This window comes from Dipodomys spectabilis, unplaced genomic scaffold (assembly GCF_019054845.1).
Source record: "Dipodomys spectabilis isolate Male_0828 unplaced genomic scaffold, ASM1905484v1 ptg000018l, whole genome shotgun sequence".
NCBI classification, from domain to species: domain Eukaryota; kingdom Metazoa; phylum Chordata; class Mammalia; order Rodentia; family Heteromyidae; genus Dipodomys; species Dipodomys spectabilis.
This window is the reverse complement of record NW_024870695.1, coordinates 11,167,742-11,183,974: the sequence shown is the minus strand read 5'-3', so window position 1 is coordinate 11,183,974 and position 16,233 is coordinate 11,167,742. Positions and strand designations below refer to the sequence as shown.

General features: G+C 50.1%; 2 protein-coding genes across 4 annotated transcripts in view; one reads left to right on the top strand and one right to left on the bottom strand.

Annotated features, from left to right (window-relative positions):
* The first annotated feature begins 3,069 nt into the window (after nucleotides 1–3,069).
* LOC122103490 (2',3'-cyclic nucleotide 3' phosphodiesterase) lies at nucleotides 3,070–11,421 on the top strand. Of its 3 annotated transcripts, none has more exons than XM_042674090.1 (4): nucleotides 3,070–3,156; nucleotides 4,459–5,128; nucleotides 7,338–7,474; nucleotides 10,007–11,421. In XM_042674090.1, the coding sequence occupies exons 1-4, from the start codon at nucleotides 3,154–3,156 to the stop codon at nucleotides 10,451–10,453; spliced, it is 1,257 nt and encodes a 418-aa protein (XP_042530024.1). In that variant the 5' UTR covers nucleotides 3,070–3,153; the 3' UTR covers nucleotides 10,454–11,421. The 3 variants fall into 3 exon arrangements, with proteins under 3 accessions (XP_042530024.1, XP_042530022.1, XP_042530023.1); XM_042674088.1 differs by lacking the exon at nucleotides 3,070–3,156 and adding an exon at nucleotides 3,227–3,303; XM_042674089.1 differs by lacking the exon at nucleotides 3,070–3,156 and adding an exon at nucleotides 3,433–3,521.
* A 1,391-nt stretch (nucleotides 11,422–12,812) lies between these two features.
* The window catches only part of Dnajc7 (DnaJ heat shock protein family (Hsp40) member C7), a 37,350-nt gene continuing 33,929 nt past the window's right edge, over nucleotides 12,813–16,233 (bottom strand). Inside the window, exons 13-14 of the mRNA XM_042674087.1 lie at nucleotides 14,572–14,634; nucleotides 12,813–13,132 (exon numbers count right to left, since the gene is read on the bottom strand). Of these exons, the coding sequence (XP_042530021.1) occupies nucleotides 13,095–13,132; nucleotides 14,572–14,634 (101 nt within the window). The 3' untranslated portion in view covers nucleotides 12,813–13,094. The remainder of the gene's footprint in view (nucleotides 13,133–14,571; nucleotides 14,635–16,233) is intronic.

Sequence of the window (16,233 nt, the reverse complement as noted above, 5' to 3'; positions counted from 1 at the left end):
TCTTCTCCGTCACTGTTTCCCCATTAATATGTCTCTCGCGTTCACGAACCTTGGGCCTATCATTTTGCCCCCTCACCTCTGCCCATTTTCAACAGGAGACTCTCACAAGAAGAAATGACAATGATGATCCAGAATATTATGACAGTATACAGTAAGGACACTTGTACACCCATGTTCACTGCTGCACTGTTCACCATAGCCATGGTGATAGAAACAACCCAGATACCCTACAAGGGATGAATGGATCAAGAACATGTGATGTGTGTGTGTGTGTGTGTGTGTGATGGAACTTATCAGGAAGAATGACATGTCATTTGTAGGTAAATGGATAATACTTAAGTGAAGTAATTTAAGTGCAGAGAGACAAACTGCCCAAGTTTCTTTTATATGTGGAAGTTAGAGCTAAATTATAAACCTACAAAAACATAGACAGTGTTATATGCATCTATACGGAAACAAATTGGCAACTATGGTATGCTCAGAGGAGGATTCCAGTGGTGTAACTCCTCTGAACAACTAATGAACAAAATGAATGCCCGAAAGCTGAAACTTTTTAGGGGATTGGGGGTGGCGGTAGACCAAGAGGGTTGATGAGTGGAGAGAGGAAAGGTGGACGAATACCGTCATTCAATGTACATATAGAAAACAGAACCATGTAACTTGAGGGGACTGGTGAAACTGGGAAAGGTAAATAAGACAATGGGGTGACACTGGTCAAGTTGCATTGTTTTGTACTCACTCACTTGTTGCGACCATATGGGTGCACCTACTTAAAGATAGATAGATAGATAGATTTTTTTTTTTTGGTTGGTCATGGGGCTTGAACTCTGGGCCTGGGCACTTGTCCCTGAGCTCTTCAGTTCAAAGCAAGCATTCTACCACTTGAGCCACAATGCCACTTCCCGTTTTCTGGCGGTTAATTGGAGATAAGAGTCTCATGGACTTTCCTGCCTGGGTTAGCTTTGAACCTCTATCCTCAGATCTCAGCTCCTGCATAGCTAGGATTACAGGTGTGAGCCACTGATGCCCGGCTAAAGATAACTTTTTCAAAGAAAAAAAATAATAGTTTCAGGGGAGAAAGAAAGGAAAAGGAGAGAAAGATGCTGAGAGGAATGTGGAGTCCGGCAGATGAGCTCAGGGAACCCAGACAGTTGTTGAAAAGAAGGCCTTTCAAGTAGGGATCGTGGACTCACTTTGCTAAGATCCTACTGAAGTCAGGACCCTGGGAATCCAAGCTCTCCAAGCTTGTTTCTGCCTCTACACAGGAGGTGCCTGGCTCAGAGGCTGGCGTGAGGAGCAGGAGCGTCTATCCCAGTACTTTATACCCAGGAGACAAGTGGCTATTCCCTTCAGCACTCAGTGGCTTCACGGGATGTCATTTGTCATCATGCTTCAAGATCAGAGCTGGTGCTGACCTTGGGCTGAGACAGAGCCAGGAATAGGTGACCAGATGAATGAGACATTTCACATGTCAAAATTGCCAGGGTTCCAAAAACTCAGCAAGACAGGCTGGGAAGGTGGCTCAGTGGTAGAGCACTTGTCTTACAAAAACTCAGCAAGATTAATTTTCTTTTTTTTTTTGCTGTGCTAGGGATCAAACCCAGGTCCTTTTGTGTGCTAGGCAAGTGCTCTACCACTGGGCTACATCCACAGCCCTCAAGATGATAAATATTTTAATGAACTACTGTGGGGGTTTTTGTAAAGTGCACAGTGAATAAAACATCAAAATTTAAAGACAGGATTAGATGTTATGCTTTCTTGATCCTGCTTCAGTGGCTTGAATCTGTCCCAGGGGTATGGTAGCGGGGGAGGGGGGAGGGAGAGGAGGTGGTCTGAAATGAGAACCAACAAACCAGAGAAGGGTGGTTGTGTCCCTATTTCAGGAACTAAGCATTGGGAACTAGTGGCTCACACCTGTAATCTTAGCTACTCAGGGAGCTGAGATCTGAGGATCATGATTCAAAGCCAACCTAAACAAGAAAGACTCTTCTCTCCAATGAGAGGGAAGTGGAGTTGTGGCTCAAGTGGTACAGCACTAGCTTTGAACAAAAGAAGCTCAGAGCTGAGCGCTGGTGGTTCACACCTGTAATCCTAGCTACTCAGGAGGCTGAGATCTGAGGATCAAGGTTTGAAGCCAGCCTGGGCAGGAAAGGTCTGTGAGACCCTTGTCTCCAATCAATCACAAAAAGCCAGAAGTGGAGCTGTGCTAGCTTTGAGCACAAAAGCTGAGGGGACAGCTCCCAGATGGAGTTCAAAGTCCTAGGACTGGCACGCGCGCACGCGCGCGCACACACACACACACACACACACACACACACACACACACACACCCTAATGTTGGTAGCCCACACCTGTAATCCTAGCTACTCAGGCATCTGAGGGCTGAGGAACTGAGAACCAAGGTTCAAAACTAGATGGGGCAGGAAAGTCCAGAAGACTTTTAACTCCAACTAGACACCAAATAGGATCTCAAGGGGAGGTGTAGCTCAAGTGGTGGACCGCTAGCGTTGAGCAGAAAAAGCTAAGAAGTAGAAGAAGGAAAAACACCTAATAACCTGCTGGAGGTAGTAGTGTACACCTGCAACCTCAGGCTGCTGGGACAAGGGGAGTCAGGAGTTGCAGCACGGCGGGGGCTTGTCTCCAACTTGTCTCAGAGAAGTGATTAGAGCGCTTGCCGTGCATGCACGAAGCCCTGGGTTCGATTCCTCAGCACCACATACACAGAAAAAGCCGGACGTGGCGCTGTGGCTCAAGTGGTAAAGCGCTAGCCTTGACCTGAAGAGCTCAAGGCCCTGAGTTCAAGCCCCAGGACTGGCAAAAAATAAATAAAACAAGGAAAGAAGTGAATGATTAACCCGAGTAGGAAAGAAGACCCCCCCCCCCCACCGCGCAGGCCCGCGCGGGGGTGCGGGTGCGGGTGCGGGTGCAGGTGCAGCCCCTGTGGGCCGCCCGCTCCGCAGTTCCGAGCTTCAGTTTGGGCAGGTCCCAGCGCGCGCGTGCGCAGAGCCCCGCGCGCTCCGCCCCGCCCCTGCCCTGCCCTCCCACCCCCCACCCCCCGGGCTATGAAAAGCCGCCCCGGGCGCGCACCCAGCCGTCGGGGCGGCCCTGGAGAGCTGGTGCCCGCAGAGGCGGCGATCGTGGCGCCCGCTCATCATGGTGAGCTCGCGGCGGCGTGGGCCGGGCCGGGGTTTGCAGGAGGGTGGGGTGGGGTGTGTGCGGGGGGGATTCTTGGGAGGAAGTGGCATGCAAATGAGGACCCCGGGTTCCGGAGTTGACTTCAGGGTGTTCGGACGCAGCCTAAAGGTAGGGGGTGAGCCGGGAGGGGGCCTGGGGGGGGGCAAGCAACCCGCGTTCCCCAAGTTCGGGACTCCGCACCGCAGCTGGAGAGGCTGGGCCTGCTCGGGGCTCGCTCTGGGCAGCCTTGCTCGCCAAAGGCCACGCGGAAACCTCAGCCTGCGGCGCCAAGATGGAGACGAGTTTCCAGCGGGTGTTACTTTTGCTTTCAACAGATGGGAAAACAGGTGGCTCAGAGAGGTGTTGCTGACACACAGCGAAGTGGAGGGGTGTATGGGTGGTGGGGAGGGGTTAAGGGGGGGGGGAAAGCTAGATCCTGAACACAGGTGTCCTGTGCTGCCCAGCCCTGGGGCAGGCACAAAGATCACGACTTTGTGTGTGGCGGCGGTGGTGGTGGTGGGGTACAACCGGAGAGAGCGCAGAGGAGGTGGTAGGCAGTGAATGAGGCCCTTTGTCCAGTGCTCTCCTGCCCTGCCCCCTACCAGCCCTCTGTGGGACCATTGTCCCCCCTCCCATCCCAGACAAGAGAGTATTATCTGTTGCGGCCATTGTTGGGGAGGAGGGAGGCGGGCTTTGGGTGACCCTCCTCTGTACACCCAGAGCCACGGCAGCTGTGGCTTTGCCCAGATAGAGAGCTCCAATCTCCAAAGAGAACATCCTTCAGGAGCTGCCAAGAATATCAAGTTAGGCCAGGCCTGGAACCCCAGGCCCTAGCCGGCTCTGCATGCTCTTCCAACTGCTTGTGCTCTTCCCTGCCTGGCAGCAGTGGGTGAGCCTTGAGGCCAGGAGTGGACGAGGTTAGGGAACTTTAGGAAGGGCCCTCTGTCTCCCCCACAGCCCAACTCCACAGAAGTCTTCAAGAAGAAGACCACCCTGCCTCCCTGGTAAGATGTCCAGGAGCCAAGGGGGTCTTTAAGACAAGCCTAAGGATTTTGGAGCTTCAGCTCCTTGTTAGGACTAGACTAGGCTAGAAAGCCAGGTATCCGTGGCTCACGCCTGCCATCCTAGCTACTCAGGAGGTGGAGATCTGAGGATTTTGCAGGAAGATTCCCATGAAACTTCTCTCCAGCAAATAGCGGAAGTGGAGCGTGGCATCGGCTGGCGGGCAGGCGGGCAGGCTGTGCGGGACCCGGGCTCACCATCTCCTCTTCCCTCCTCACACAGAACACAAGCTTCTCCCGAAAGAGCCACACGTTTCTGCCCAAGATCTTCTTTCGTAAAATGTCATCCTCCGGGGCCAAGGACAAGCCTGAGCTGCAGTTTCCCTTCCTCCAGGACGAGGACACAGTGGCCGTGCTCCATGAGTGCAAGACACTCTTTATCCTGCGCGGCCTGCCCGGCAGCGGCAAATCCACCCTGGCTCGGGTCATCGTGGACAAGTACCACGATGGCACCAAGATGGTGTCTGCCGATGCTTACAAGATCACCCCAGGCAGCCGAGGAGACTTCTCGGAGGAGTACAAGCGGCTGGACGGGGAGCTGGCTGCCTACTGCCGTCGGAACATACGAGTTCTTGTGCTCGACGACACCAACCATGAACGGGAGCGGCTGGAACAGCTCTTTGAAATGGCTGACCAGTACCAGTACCAGGTGGCATTGGTAGAACCCAAGACCGCATGGAGGCTGGACTGTGCCCAGCTCAAGGAGAAGAACCAGTGGCAGCTGTCGGCCGATGACCTTAAGAAGCTGAAGCCTGGGCTGGAGAAGGACTTCCTGCCACTCTACTTCGGCTGGTTCCTGACCCAGAAGAGCTCTGAGACCCTGCGCAAAGCTGGCCAGGTCTTCCTGGAGGAGCTGGGGAGCCACAAGGCCTTCAAGAAGGAGCTGCGGCACTGTAGGTGGCATGGGGTTGGGGTGGGGGGCGAGGAGGCGAAGCCCCCCCTGCCTACTGTTACTCATCTGTAAGTCAGCATTGCCTGGCACAGGTGCTGGGCTCCCAGGAGGAGGATGTGAGGTAGGGAAGGTAGATGGAGGCTCACCAGGACCAGCCAGAAGCAAATTGGTCCTTATCAGAGGTAGTATTGGGGAGTGGGACTCAGGTGGGAATATGGGTGCTGTCCACAGCACCTTTCTTTCTAGCAATTTCTTCTCCCCAGTCTTCTTTCCCGACCTGGTTCTAGACTGCCATCCCAATCTGAGAGGTGGAAAAGACAAATGACACAAGAAATATGACCCATATACATGACCAGGGAGGGAGAGTCTAGCTCAGTGGTGTCAAAGGCATTTTTAGAACAGAGCGGAGTTCCAGAACAATATGACAGGGACTCTAAAGCCATAAAAACAATACATATGTGTGCGTGTGCGTGCACACACATACAACTAAAAGCAGAACTATTTGTGACTTCTCTAGGGATGGTTCCTAGGTCCTGGGCTGGCGAGTGCACCCGTGTGGCACCTGAGAACCATCTCACACCAGTCCAGACCCTCTCTCCCTTTCCAGCTGGAGAAGCCAGACCACAGGAGACTTGGGATTTGTGTCCCTGAGCCCAGGGTTCTTCCTTGAACCCTGAGCCCTTTAAAAGGCTCCAACATGACCTTTTTTTTTTTTTAATTTCAGATAGGGTCTTGGTGGGCCTTATTTTTTGGTAGTGGCCCATGTTACCCACTAACCAACCTATCAGTGCCTTTAAGCCATTTCGAGTTCCCCAATTTTAGAGAGTCTACATACTTGAAATAACCTGTTTCTTTTCTTGTTTTAAGCTCCTCTCCCTCAGAAAATAGTTCTTTGTGCTCCTGTAAGTTCTCAGAGAACTTGTTACAGGATCCTGGGCTGGAACTCTGCAGGGTAATGTGGTACACGCAGTGACCATTGCCTGGAGCCAGTCTCCCACCTGTGACTAGCGTTGAGGGAAAAGCCTAGAGAGGCAGGGCGGTGTTCTGAGCTGGTGGCACCTCCCTGGTATGACTGCTTCTATACTTCATCGGGAGAGATGTCAGACTGGGCGACCGACCAGTAGACGTCTTTTTCTCCAGGGGACGGTGACAGACATGCTCGCAGGGATTAATCAGGAAACAATCAGGAGAAAGCTAGTGACTCCAAAAGCAGCCTCGAGGCTTGGAGTGTGGAACATGAACTAAACAGTCACAAGTTCACACGTCGTATCTGGGGTCTGTTTCCTACACCTGGCCCTCTGTAGGTTCTCCTCCTCCCAGCAAGCCTGTGTGTATTCAGGGTTACGATGATCTCACATGTCCCTCCTCCCTCCATGAAAAGGAGTGCAAATAGTTCTGGGTGGTCCCTAATTGTAGGGGATTGACAGAAGAGTCTACTACTTGCCCCGGACCAAATGGCTAGTAAGTGGCAGGATGTTACTATGTTCTTTCTGCTTTCTGGCACTTTCTACTTGACCTCATTGTTCCCAGCTCCTCCATCCCCTGTTTTATTTGTGCCCTTTTCACAACTTGCTTCCCCTTGTAGGTGTGACATGCAGAGATATCCACAGTCCTCTTCGGCTTATGCTGCCTATCTCTGGGTTGCAAACACCTTAGATCCTAGGGGGGAAAAATGTAAAAGAGCTACACACTAGCCAGGCACCTACGGCTCATGCCTTTAATCCTAGCTACTCAGAAGGCTGAGATTTGAGGATCACAGTTCAAAACCGGTCTGGTAAAGAAAGAGCAGGAAAGCCCAGGAGCCTCTTACCTCCAATAAACTATTCCCCCAAAAAGCCAGAAGTGGAACTGTGTGTGACGTACATGTAGAGCACTAGCCTTGAGCAAAAGCAGCTCAGGAATGATACTCAGGGAGTTCAAGCCTCAGGACTGGCCTAGAAATCTACACACTGAAACCAGGGAGGTTAGTTGCTTTTTCTTTTCTCGTGGTGCCTTCTTGCCAAGGCTTTGTGCCTTCTAGGCAATTGATCCACCCCTGAGCTCCATCACCAGCCCTCACACACTTTTCATAACTCAGGCTGCCAAGAGGAGCACTCAACTCACAGAGGAGTGATTTGTGCACCATGCTGGAGATTTCCCCTGGGCCTGGTTGGGCTTGGTGGGTGGGCCCTGCTCCCCTGCCTTCACCGCACCCTCTCTCTCTCCTGCAGTCGTCTCTGGGGATGAACACGGAAAGATCGAACTGCTCAGCTACTTTGAAAAGAGACCTCCGGGTGTGCTGCATTGTACAACCAAGTTCTGTGACTACGGGAAGGCCCCTGGGGCGGATGAATATGCACAACAGGATGTAAGTTTTCTCTTAAGGTACAGGTGGGAGGTAGAGCTGGATAGAAGCAGACTTCCCTCCAGCCCCAGACTTTTCTCTTGCACACCTCAGTACCATTCTCAGGAGCCTGCCTGTCCATTTTCCCCAAGGCCTGCCTGCTCAGGTGTGTCTTTTCCATCTGCAGCTTCAGGGAGATGCTGGGTGTCAGTAGGGTCCTGATCTGGCCACTTGGAACTCATCTTTGGTCCAAAAAAAAATCTAGGTGTCCTGGGACGCTGGGTGTACAGAGGCTTCGGTTTAGTCCTGGCCTAGGACCTAGCATTGGGTCCAGAGTGAGGGAGTGGATTGCTTGGCTTAGAATTAGACCTTTCCCCACCAAATGGATGTCCACAGCCAGTGGTGGGCAGTGAGTGGTCAGCCTCTTTTACTATCACCTTCCCAGCAAGGCCCTCCCTGACCTCCCATTGCTTTCCTACTTTTCCACCTGTCATGGGTGGGGAAGGTTTTTAATCTGCCAACAGCCATCTCAGTATTGATATCATTCTTGGCCACACAAAATTAACCATACAGATAGTTGATGGGGCAGCCTATGTGTTCTGTCTTGTGCCAAGTGATTTATACAGGCCTTAAAAGGCCCGGCGTTCCCCTCCCCTGGTAGGTTCATACAGCCATTTGCTCTGTTTAGGCTCCTCACACTCAAATGCTAGCTCCACAGGGGCCAGATTTCGTTTTACTTTTTTGTTCACCTAGCCATGCTGAATGACAACTTTATAACATCCGTCACCATGTCTCTGACCATTCATTTAGCAAAACTTAACAAGACATCTTCCATGCCAGGCACTGTTAGGATAAAGATTTGTGACAAAATCAGATTTTTGACCTCTTGGCTTGGACGCTGTCCCTGTCTCTTCAGCTCAAGGAGAGCACTCTACTGCTTGAGCCACAGTGCCACTTCTGGTTTTCTGGTTGTTTACTGGAGATAAGAGTCTCCAGTTAACATTAGTCAGGTAAAAAATATACTTTTTTTGCCAGTCATGGGCCTGAACTCTGGGCCTGGGCGCTGTCCCTCAGCTCTTTAGTTCAAGGCTAGCACTCTACCACTTGAGCCACAGCACTACTTCTGGCTTTTTCTTCTTTTTTTTTATGTGGTGCTGAGGAATTGAACCCAGGGCCTCATGCATGCAAGGCAAGTGCTCTACCACTTAGCCACCTTCCCAGCTCCCTCCCCTTTTATTTTTTGGCCAATCCTGAGGCTTGAACTCTGGGCCTGATTGCTGTCCCTGAGCTCCTTTTGCTCAAGGCTATAACTTGAGCCACAGCAGCAATAATGGCCTTCCCCGCCCCCCGCCCCCCCCCCCCCTCTTGGTTATGGGGCTTGAACTCAGGGCCTGGGCACTGTTCCTAAACTCTTTCGCTCAAGGCTAGTGCTCTAGCACTTTGAGCCATAGCACCACTTTTAGTTTTTGAGTTTATTGAAAATAAGTGTCTCATAGACTTTCCTGTCTGGGCTGGCTTTGAACCACAGTCCTTAGATCTCAGCCTCCTGAGTAGCTAGGGTTATAGGCATGAGCCACCAGCACTAGACTACTTTTTTTTTGTTGTTGGTCATGGGGCTTGAACTCTGGGCCTGAGCACTGTCCCTCAGCTCTTCAGCTCAAAGCTAGCGCTCTACCACTTGAGCTACAGTACCATTTCCAGTTTTCTGGTGGCTTATTGGAGATGAGTTTCACAGACTTTCCTGCCCGGGCTGGCTTTGAACCATGATCCTCAGATCTCAGCCTCCTGAGTAGCTAGGATTACAGGCATGAGCCACCGGTGCCTGGCTAAGAATATATCTCCTTTTGGACAGTGTTACCTCTTCCTTCACCTCTGTTTTTCCCCCTTCACCCCTATCCACAAGTTGTATAGTCATTTTCAATAGTGTCTAGAGTACCACTGCTGCATTTGTTCACCCTTTGTTCTCCATCTTGTATGCTTTTTTTGTTGTTGTTGGTCATGGGGTTTGAACTCTGGGCATGGGCATTGTCCCTGAGCTCTTCAGCTCAAGCTCTTCACTTGAGCCACAGTGCCACTTCCGGTTTCTGGTTGTTAATTGGAGATAATAATCTCATGGACTTTCCTGCCTGGGCTGGCTCTGAACCATGATCCTCAGATCTCAGCCTCCTGAGTAGCTAGGATTACAGGTGTGAGTCACCAGAGCCCTGGCTCATGCTTTTAAAAAGACCTCTAGGGTCTGGGAAGGTGGCTCAGTGGTAGAGTGCGTGCCTTGCATGCATGAGGCCCTGGGTTGGATTCCTCAGCACCACATAAACAGAAAAAGCCGGAAGTGGTGCTGTGGCTCAAGTGGTAGAGTGCTCGCCTTGAGCTGAAAAGCTGAGGGACAGCGCCCAGGCCCAGAGTTCAGGCCCCATGACTGGGAAATAAAAAACAAAACGAAATACCTCCACACAGCTGCACCCACTTCAAGGCCAACCTTTCTGTTCTCCAGAACCCACTCACTCTTGGCCAGCTGTCATTCTGAACTTGGGCACCTCTTGTTTCCCTCTCCCCTAGGTGGTGAAGAAGTCTTACATGAAGGCCTTCACACTGACCATTTCTGCCCTCTTTGTGACACCCAGGACAACAGGGGCCCGGGTGGAATTGAGTGAGCAGGAGCTGCAGTTGTGGCCAAATGATGTGGACAAGCTGTTATCTGACAGCCTGCCCCGGGGGAGCCGTGCTCACATCACCCTGGGCTGTGCAGCCGATGTGGAGGCCAACCAGACCGGCCTTGACCTCCTAGAGATTGTGCGGCAGGAGAAGGGGGGCAGCCGAGGGGAGGAGGTGGGTCAGCTCTCCCGGGGCAAGCTCTACTCCTTGGGCAAAGGGTGTTGGATGCTGAGCCTGGCCAAGAAGATTGAGGTCAAGGCCATCTTCACGGGATACTACGGGAAGGGCAAACTTGTACCCACACACGGCAGCCGGAAGGGGGGCACCTTGCAGTCCTGTACCATCATATGAGGGGTTCTTAGCATTCTGCACCCCTGCTCTAGATGGGAGCAGGTACAGGGCAATCGTGCCCTCAGCTTGGTTTTTATGATTTTGTTTTTACTCAGTTAACCTATCTGTAACTTTCAAAACAAAAAAGCCACCAAACAACTTGTAAAATAACTGCCTCTCCCTTCCTGCCCGCCCGGCCTGTTCCCCTCTTAACTAAACTCAAGCTCTCAACACAAGCTGGGCAGGTGGGTGGACACCATTCAGGACCCTGAGCTGATAAGGCTGGGATGCTGGGGCTAGGGCGCACCAGTCCCCAGGAACTGGCTGACCGGCCCTGAGCCCAGGACTGTCCAGAGCGGCACACACTCTGCTGACTGGAGGCAAGAGGCAATGACTTTGGGGAGGGTCCCTGGGTTCTGATCCCATTTCTTAATCATTTAAAGCTCCTGGAAGGCTGAGGCTATTTGCCAGGGTAGGAAATGGGATTTACCCTCCCACCTTTGGTCCTAAGGCCCTTTATAACTAGTCCCTTGCTAACTAGGGAAAACCAGAAAAACAGTAATAAGCAGTAGCCATGTCCAAGACTGCTTACTGATCTCACCCCAAAAGGGGATGTGCTCTGCTGTGGGCCCACAAGATCAAAGCCAAAGACACATGACCAGGGACGTTAACTACCTTGCTATCTGTCTAGCTGATCTTGCCTCCATGGTACTGGCTAGGTCTCCCCTAAAGGGGGCTGGTGGATACCAAGATCCAGCGGAGGTCCCGGGACCACTGGCTGGTGAGAAAAGTACCATCTGCTCTTCTGGGGGAGTATGAACACTGCTCTACGTGCCGTGCTTCCTGAGGTGCTTTCCACTGCCCTCTGCTCAGTAACCAGACTATGCTAATCAAGCTGTCAACTCAACAAAAGTGTTTTAAGTTCCTATCCTGGTTGCCCAATGTCAGCAACTTGTAAGACTGATAATAAATAAATCATGTTAATCTTAGCCATGTGGTCTCACCCTTCTGTCTCCAGCTCAGTCTTCCCTAGAGCTAGGGCTGGGTATGTTAGAACTGTCTTTGTCCCATTGCTTGGGGCCATTGGTCCTGTCTCCCTTCTGCAGTCTGGGCACAGCTGTAATGAGGTTGGGCAGCTGAACAGTGTTGGCTTTCATGAAAAATGTCGGAAAAAAGAGAGGCTGGCTTCACATTCAGAAGGTGGGGGCAGCCAGGAGCCGGTGGTGGCTCATGCCTGTAATCCTAGCTACTTAGGAGGCTGAGATCTGAGGATAGTGGTTCAAAGCCAGCCTGGGCAGCAAAGTCCGTGACATTCATCTCCAATTAACCACCTAAAAATGGTATATGGCTCTGTGGCTTAAGTGATAAGAGTGCTTGCCTTAAGCTGAAGAGTTCAAGGATAGCACCTAGGCCTACAGTTCAAGCCCCACGACGGACAAAAAGAATGTGGGGGCAGGCTGGAAGTGAGGGAACATCTCCCACTAACTAGGACAACAGGCTTATAGGTGTCTCTAGCCCAGTCTCATCAGAAATTCCCAGCAAGACCCAGGTGTCTCTAGCCCAGTCTTATCAGAAACATTCCCAGCAAGACCCAGAACTCCTAAGTACAGGTTTCCCCCAGTTGTCTGGGGAAGACTATTATAGCTCTTCAAACACATGCAAAGATCTAATAAACAACAGCTGCAAGCCAACAGCGCCTAGGCAGCTGTGTGAGAAATGTCCCAGGCCTAACCAATCACTTCAGCATGGCCCTAGGTGCTAACAGCAGACTAGAAAAGCGCAGATCTCAAAGAAATTATGTCACTGCTTTGGCTGAAGATGTCTCCTTGGCCATCTCTACTAAGGTTACCAAAACCCCAAAATTCAGACACACACACACATCTGCCAAGAGCTCCTAGGTGGCTTGTCTTCAACGGTCCCTGAAGGAGCAGCATGAACATGCACCACAGCTTCCTTTCTCAGTTCATCTCCTGCATTCAGAAAAGGAAGCCAAGTGGTGTTTGCAGAATGGCTTCTAATCACACTAATATAGTAACCACATGTGAGCTCTGGAGATACCTGTGCCGCCAGGAAGCAGGATTTTGTTCCTGCCTCCATGTTCCTCAGCCCATAGTGGCAGTAAAGAACCGTGGGAGGTCTCATCCAAATTAGCATTCACCTACACTCCTGTGTGAACTTCGGACACATGTGGCTGCTAGTGATCTCCGGTGGCCCCAATGTGAGTGTGCTTTCTGAACTCAGTTCCCTCTGAGCAGCATCAGGCTGATCCTAGTAGTACCTGAGGCTGCCCATGCCCTATCTGTCAATCCCATGTCAAGGTCTGCTCTGCTGGGGGCTCAGCTCTGCTCAGCAGACTGGAAAGACACAAAGCAACTGCCACAAAGGGTCAAAACATTTTATTCTTTTTTAATAAAGTTAAACAGTAAAACAAAAATTCACAAGCTGCCTCCCTGTCCACCCCCCAGCCTCCCTCCCCTCCCCAGTCTTCGGTGCTGGCTCCCTTTCCTTCACCCGACTCGCACAGACACAGGGCACCCAACTGAGAAAACGAAACTGCTCTAGGTACACAGAAACGTGATGAAGGGAGGAGGTGAACTGTGTCCACATTCAAGGTTAAACTGAGCAAGTCTGCATTTTCTGGGTTCTGGATGGTTGCCCTTCATTAGCCAAACTGAAAAAAGAAATTCCCTGGACCAGATGCTGAAAAAGGAAAAGAAAAACTTGTTAATTGTTTTACAGATGTTGTAGAGAAGATCACTGATGATTATGTAAAAATCTTCAAAGGCAGCTTCAGCTCAAACACAGAAACTTGAAATATATAAAACAGCCTAAGCCTGGAGTGCTCATCTATGTGTATGTGGTGCTGCGATGGAATCCAGGACTAGAAAAGTATTTTATACCACAGAGTCACATTACACTTACTACTACTATTATTATTTGTTTTGGCCAGTTGTGGGGCTTGAACTTATGGCCTGGGCACTGTCCCTGAGCTCTTTTGCTCAAGGCTAGGGCTCCACCATGTTGTGCCACAGCTCCACTTCTGGCAGTTATCTGGAGAGAGAGTTTCATGTACTTTTCTGCCCTGGCTGGCTTTGAACCATGATTCTCAGATCTCAGCCTTCTGAATAGCTAGGATTACAGCTGTGAGCCACTCACATCACATGTATGTGGGTATGTGTACGTCTGCCAGTACTGGGGCCTGAACTCAAGGTCTAGGCACTGTTCCTTAGCTTTTTCACTTAAGGCTGGTGCTCCCAACTTGAGCCAAAACTCCTCTTCTGGCTTTTTGGTGGTTAATTGGAGATAAAAGTCTCATGGAAGATGGGTGCTGGTGACTCACATCTATAATCCTAGCTACTCAGGAGGCTGAGATCTGAGGATTGCAGTTTGAAGTTAGCCCGGGCAGAAAAGTCCATGAGCCTCATATCTTCAATAAACTACTCAGAAAAATCCAGAAGTAGCTCTGTGGCTAAAGTGGTAGAGTCCTAGCCTTGAGCAAAAGAGCTCAGAGACAATGCCCTGGTCCCAAGTTTAAGCCCCAGGACTGATTTAAAAAAAAAAATTCTCAGGGACCCTTCTACCTGGGCTCAGAGCTCAGCCTCCTAGGTAGGATTACAGACATGAGCTACTGACACTGGGCCACACCACACTTGGGAGAGCTTTTATTTCTCTCATCGGTCATGGGGCTTGACCTTAGCTAGGCCTGGGTGCTGTCCCTGAGCTCTTCAGCTCAACGCTAGCACTCTACCACTTGAGCCATAGTACCACTTCTTTATTGGAAATAAGAATCTCATGGACTTTCCTGCCCAGGCTGGCTTTGAACCAAGATTTTCAGATCTCAGCCTCCTGAGTAGCTACAATTACAGGCGTGAGCCACTGGCACCCAGCTTGGGAGAACATTTTATGAGCATTTTCAATCTCACAGAGCAGCCTGGTAACTCAGCTTAGAGACTCTACGGATCCTGTCAGATACGCAGTTAATAATCCCAAAGCACGATATTCCAGGAGCCTCCTCACCAATGCCTAAAAGGACTGATGCCCTGTGTACACGATTCAGCAGCACAAAGAGCTGCCTACATAAATCAAAGTCAGTGTTGACTTGTGATGGGGAAATGCCCAAGAATGGCAGGTACACCTACCTTCAAAGCTGAAGCCCCCAGGACCACCAAAGAATGCCTTGAAGATATTGTTTGCATCAAAATCTGATGAAGAGCATAGGAGGAGAAAAATAGAAAGGAGAAAAATTAGAAAGGTCTGGAGTCTCCAAATGCATTCTTCTAGGAGTAATACTTCACTCCTTCCCCAATACTTCAGCCTATAGGTCAGCAAATCTGCCCATGTAAAACATGCTGTCACTCCCACCCCTAGGACATGGTCCCTCTCGTCCCCTCCCAAGGTTTCTTGGCCTCTACCTGCTCTGTTGGGCTGTCTCACCGGGAATGCCAATTACATTCACACTATCTTCTTGAAACACTGGAGCTACAGAACAGCCTAATGTATAGCACTTCATTGCTACTGAAGTCAATTTAGGAATAAGATCTGTGATTTACTATACTACCTGATTCCACGTCTACTACTATGGACTGTATGCCAGAAAATGCTATGACTTATTTACCATTATGAGGCACTAATTACAGTTCTGAGCACTCTGCATAATAGTTATTACCTAATTTAATTCGAGTAACAATTAGTCAGGGAAATCCTATATACTCTCAATTGCATGCCATGGAAAATGGAAAGGATTCAAGTAATTGGCCCAAGGTCACATGGGTAGGAAAAGCCCAACTCACACCACCTGCAAATGGCACCATATGCTCTTTTCGCCAGGCCACTAGGTCAGAGGACTTCAGTCCCACCTGCTTTCTGCCAGCTGATCCCAGAAACAGTTTCTATGCTCATCTTCCTGGGTTCACTGGTCCAGTGTGTGGCTCCCTGCAGTAAAGTCTCCCTCAACTAGTCCTTTCTTTCAACCTTTACAAAATTATGAACAACTCCTGCTACACCTGTCACACCATTTAACAACCCTTTCCTACTTACTGGGTCTTCCCTCCACCTAGATGTTTCACACACACCACCACCACCACCACCATGATTGTATTTCAAGAGTCAAACTCTAGTCCACAGAACTCCCATTTAAAAACCTCAATAGCTTTTCAATTGCTTAGCTAATTTCAACTGCTGAGCAGAACAAGATGTATACTACTAGAGAATATAAACATATGCACAATCCTGCCCCTAACTGGAGAGGACTCCAATTCTGGCTTTTTTGGAGTAGTTTTATTGGAGGTTGAGAGTCCCACAAACTTTCCTGCCTAGGCTGGCTTTAAACCATGACTTCAGGTCTCAGCCTCCTGAGTAGCCAGGATTACAGGTGTGAGCCATTGGCACATGGCTAGCATATAGATCTTTTACGTCTCTCATCTAAAGCACTTGTAACCCAGGAATGAGCATAAGCTACCAATATCCAGCTTTTTTTTTTTTTTTTAGAACCCTCTCACACAACAGCCAAGGGCTTTACTGCTAAGCTACATCTTTTGAAGAGATTTTCTTAGTGAAAGAGAATGGCCTGGCCAAAGAGATGGTGGTCTATGTGCCATGACAAGTTTAGGACCTCCATTATATCTGATCGAGCCCTCTGTAAGCAGAGACATTGATAACATCCGTCCACATCATGTTAAGTCTTTTTTGGAAATTATCATCTGTGAGGGCTTACAGGCATGCACACATATACAAGTATCAGTTGGCATACAGTCCTGTGGTGAGATGAAAGAATTTCCAGCTAACAGGAAAAGTCCATGTTC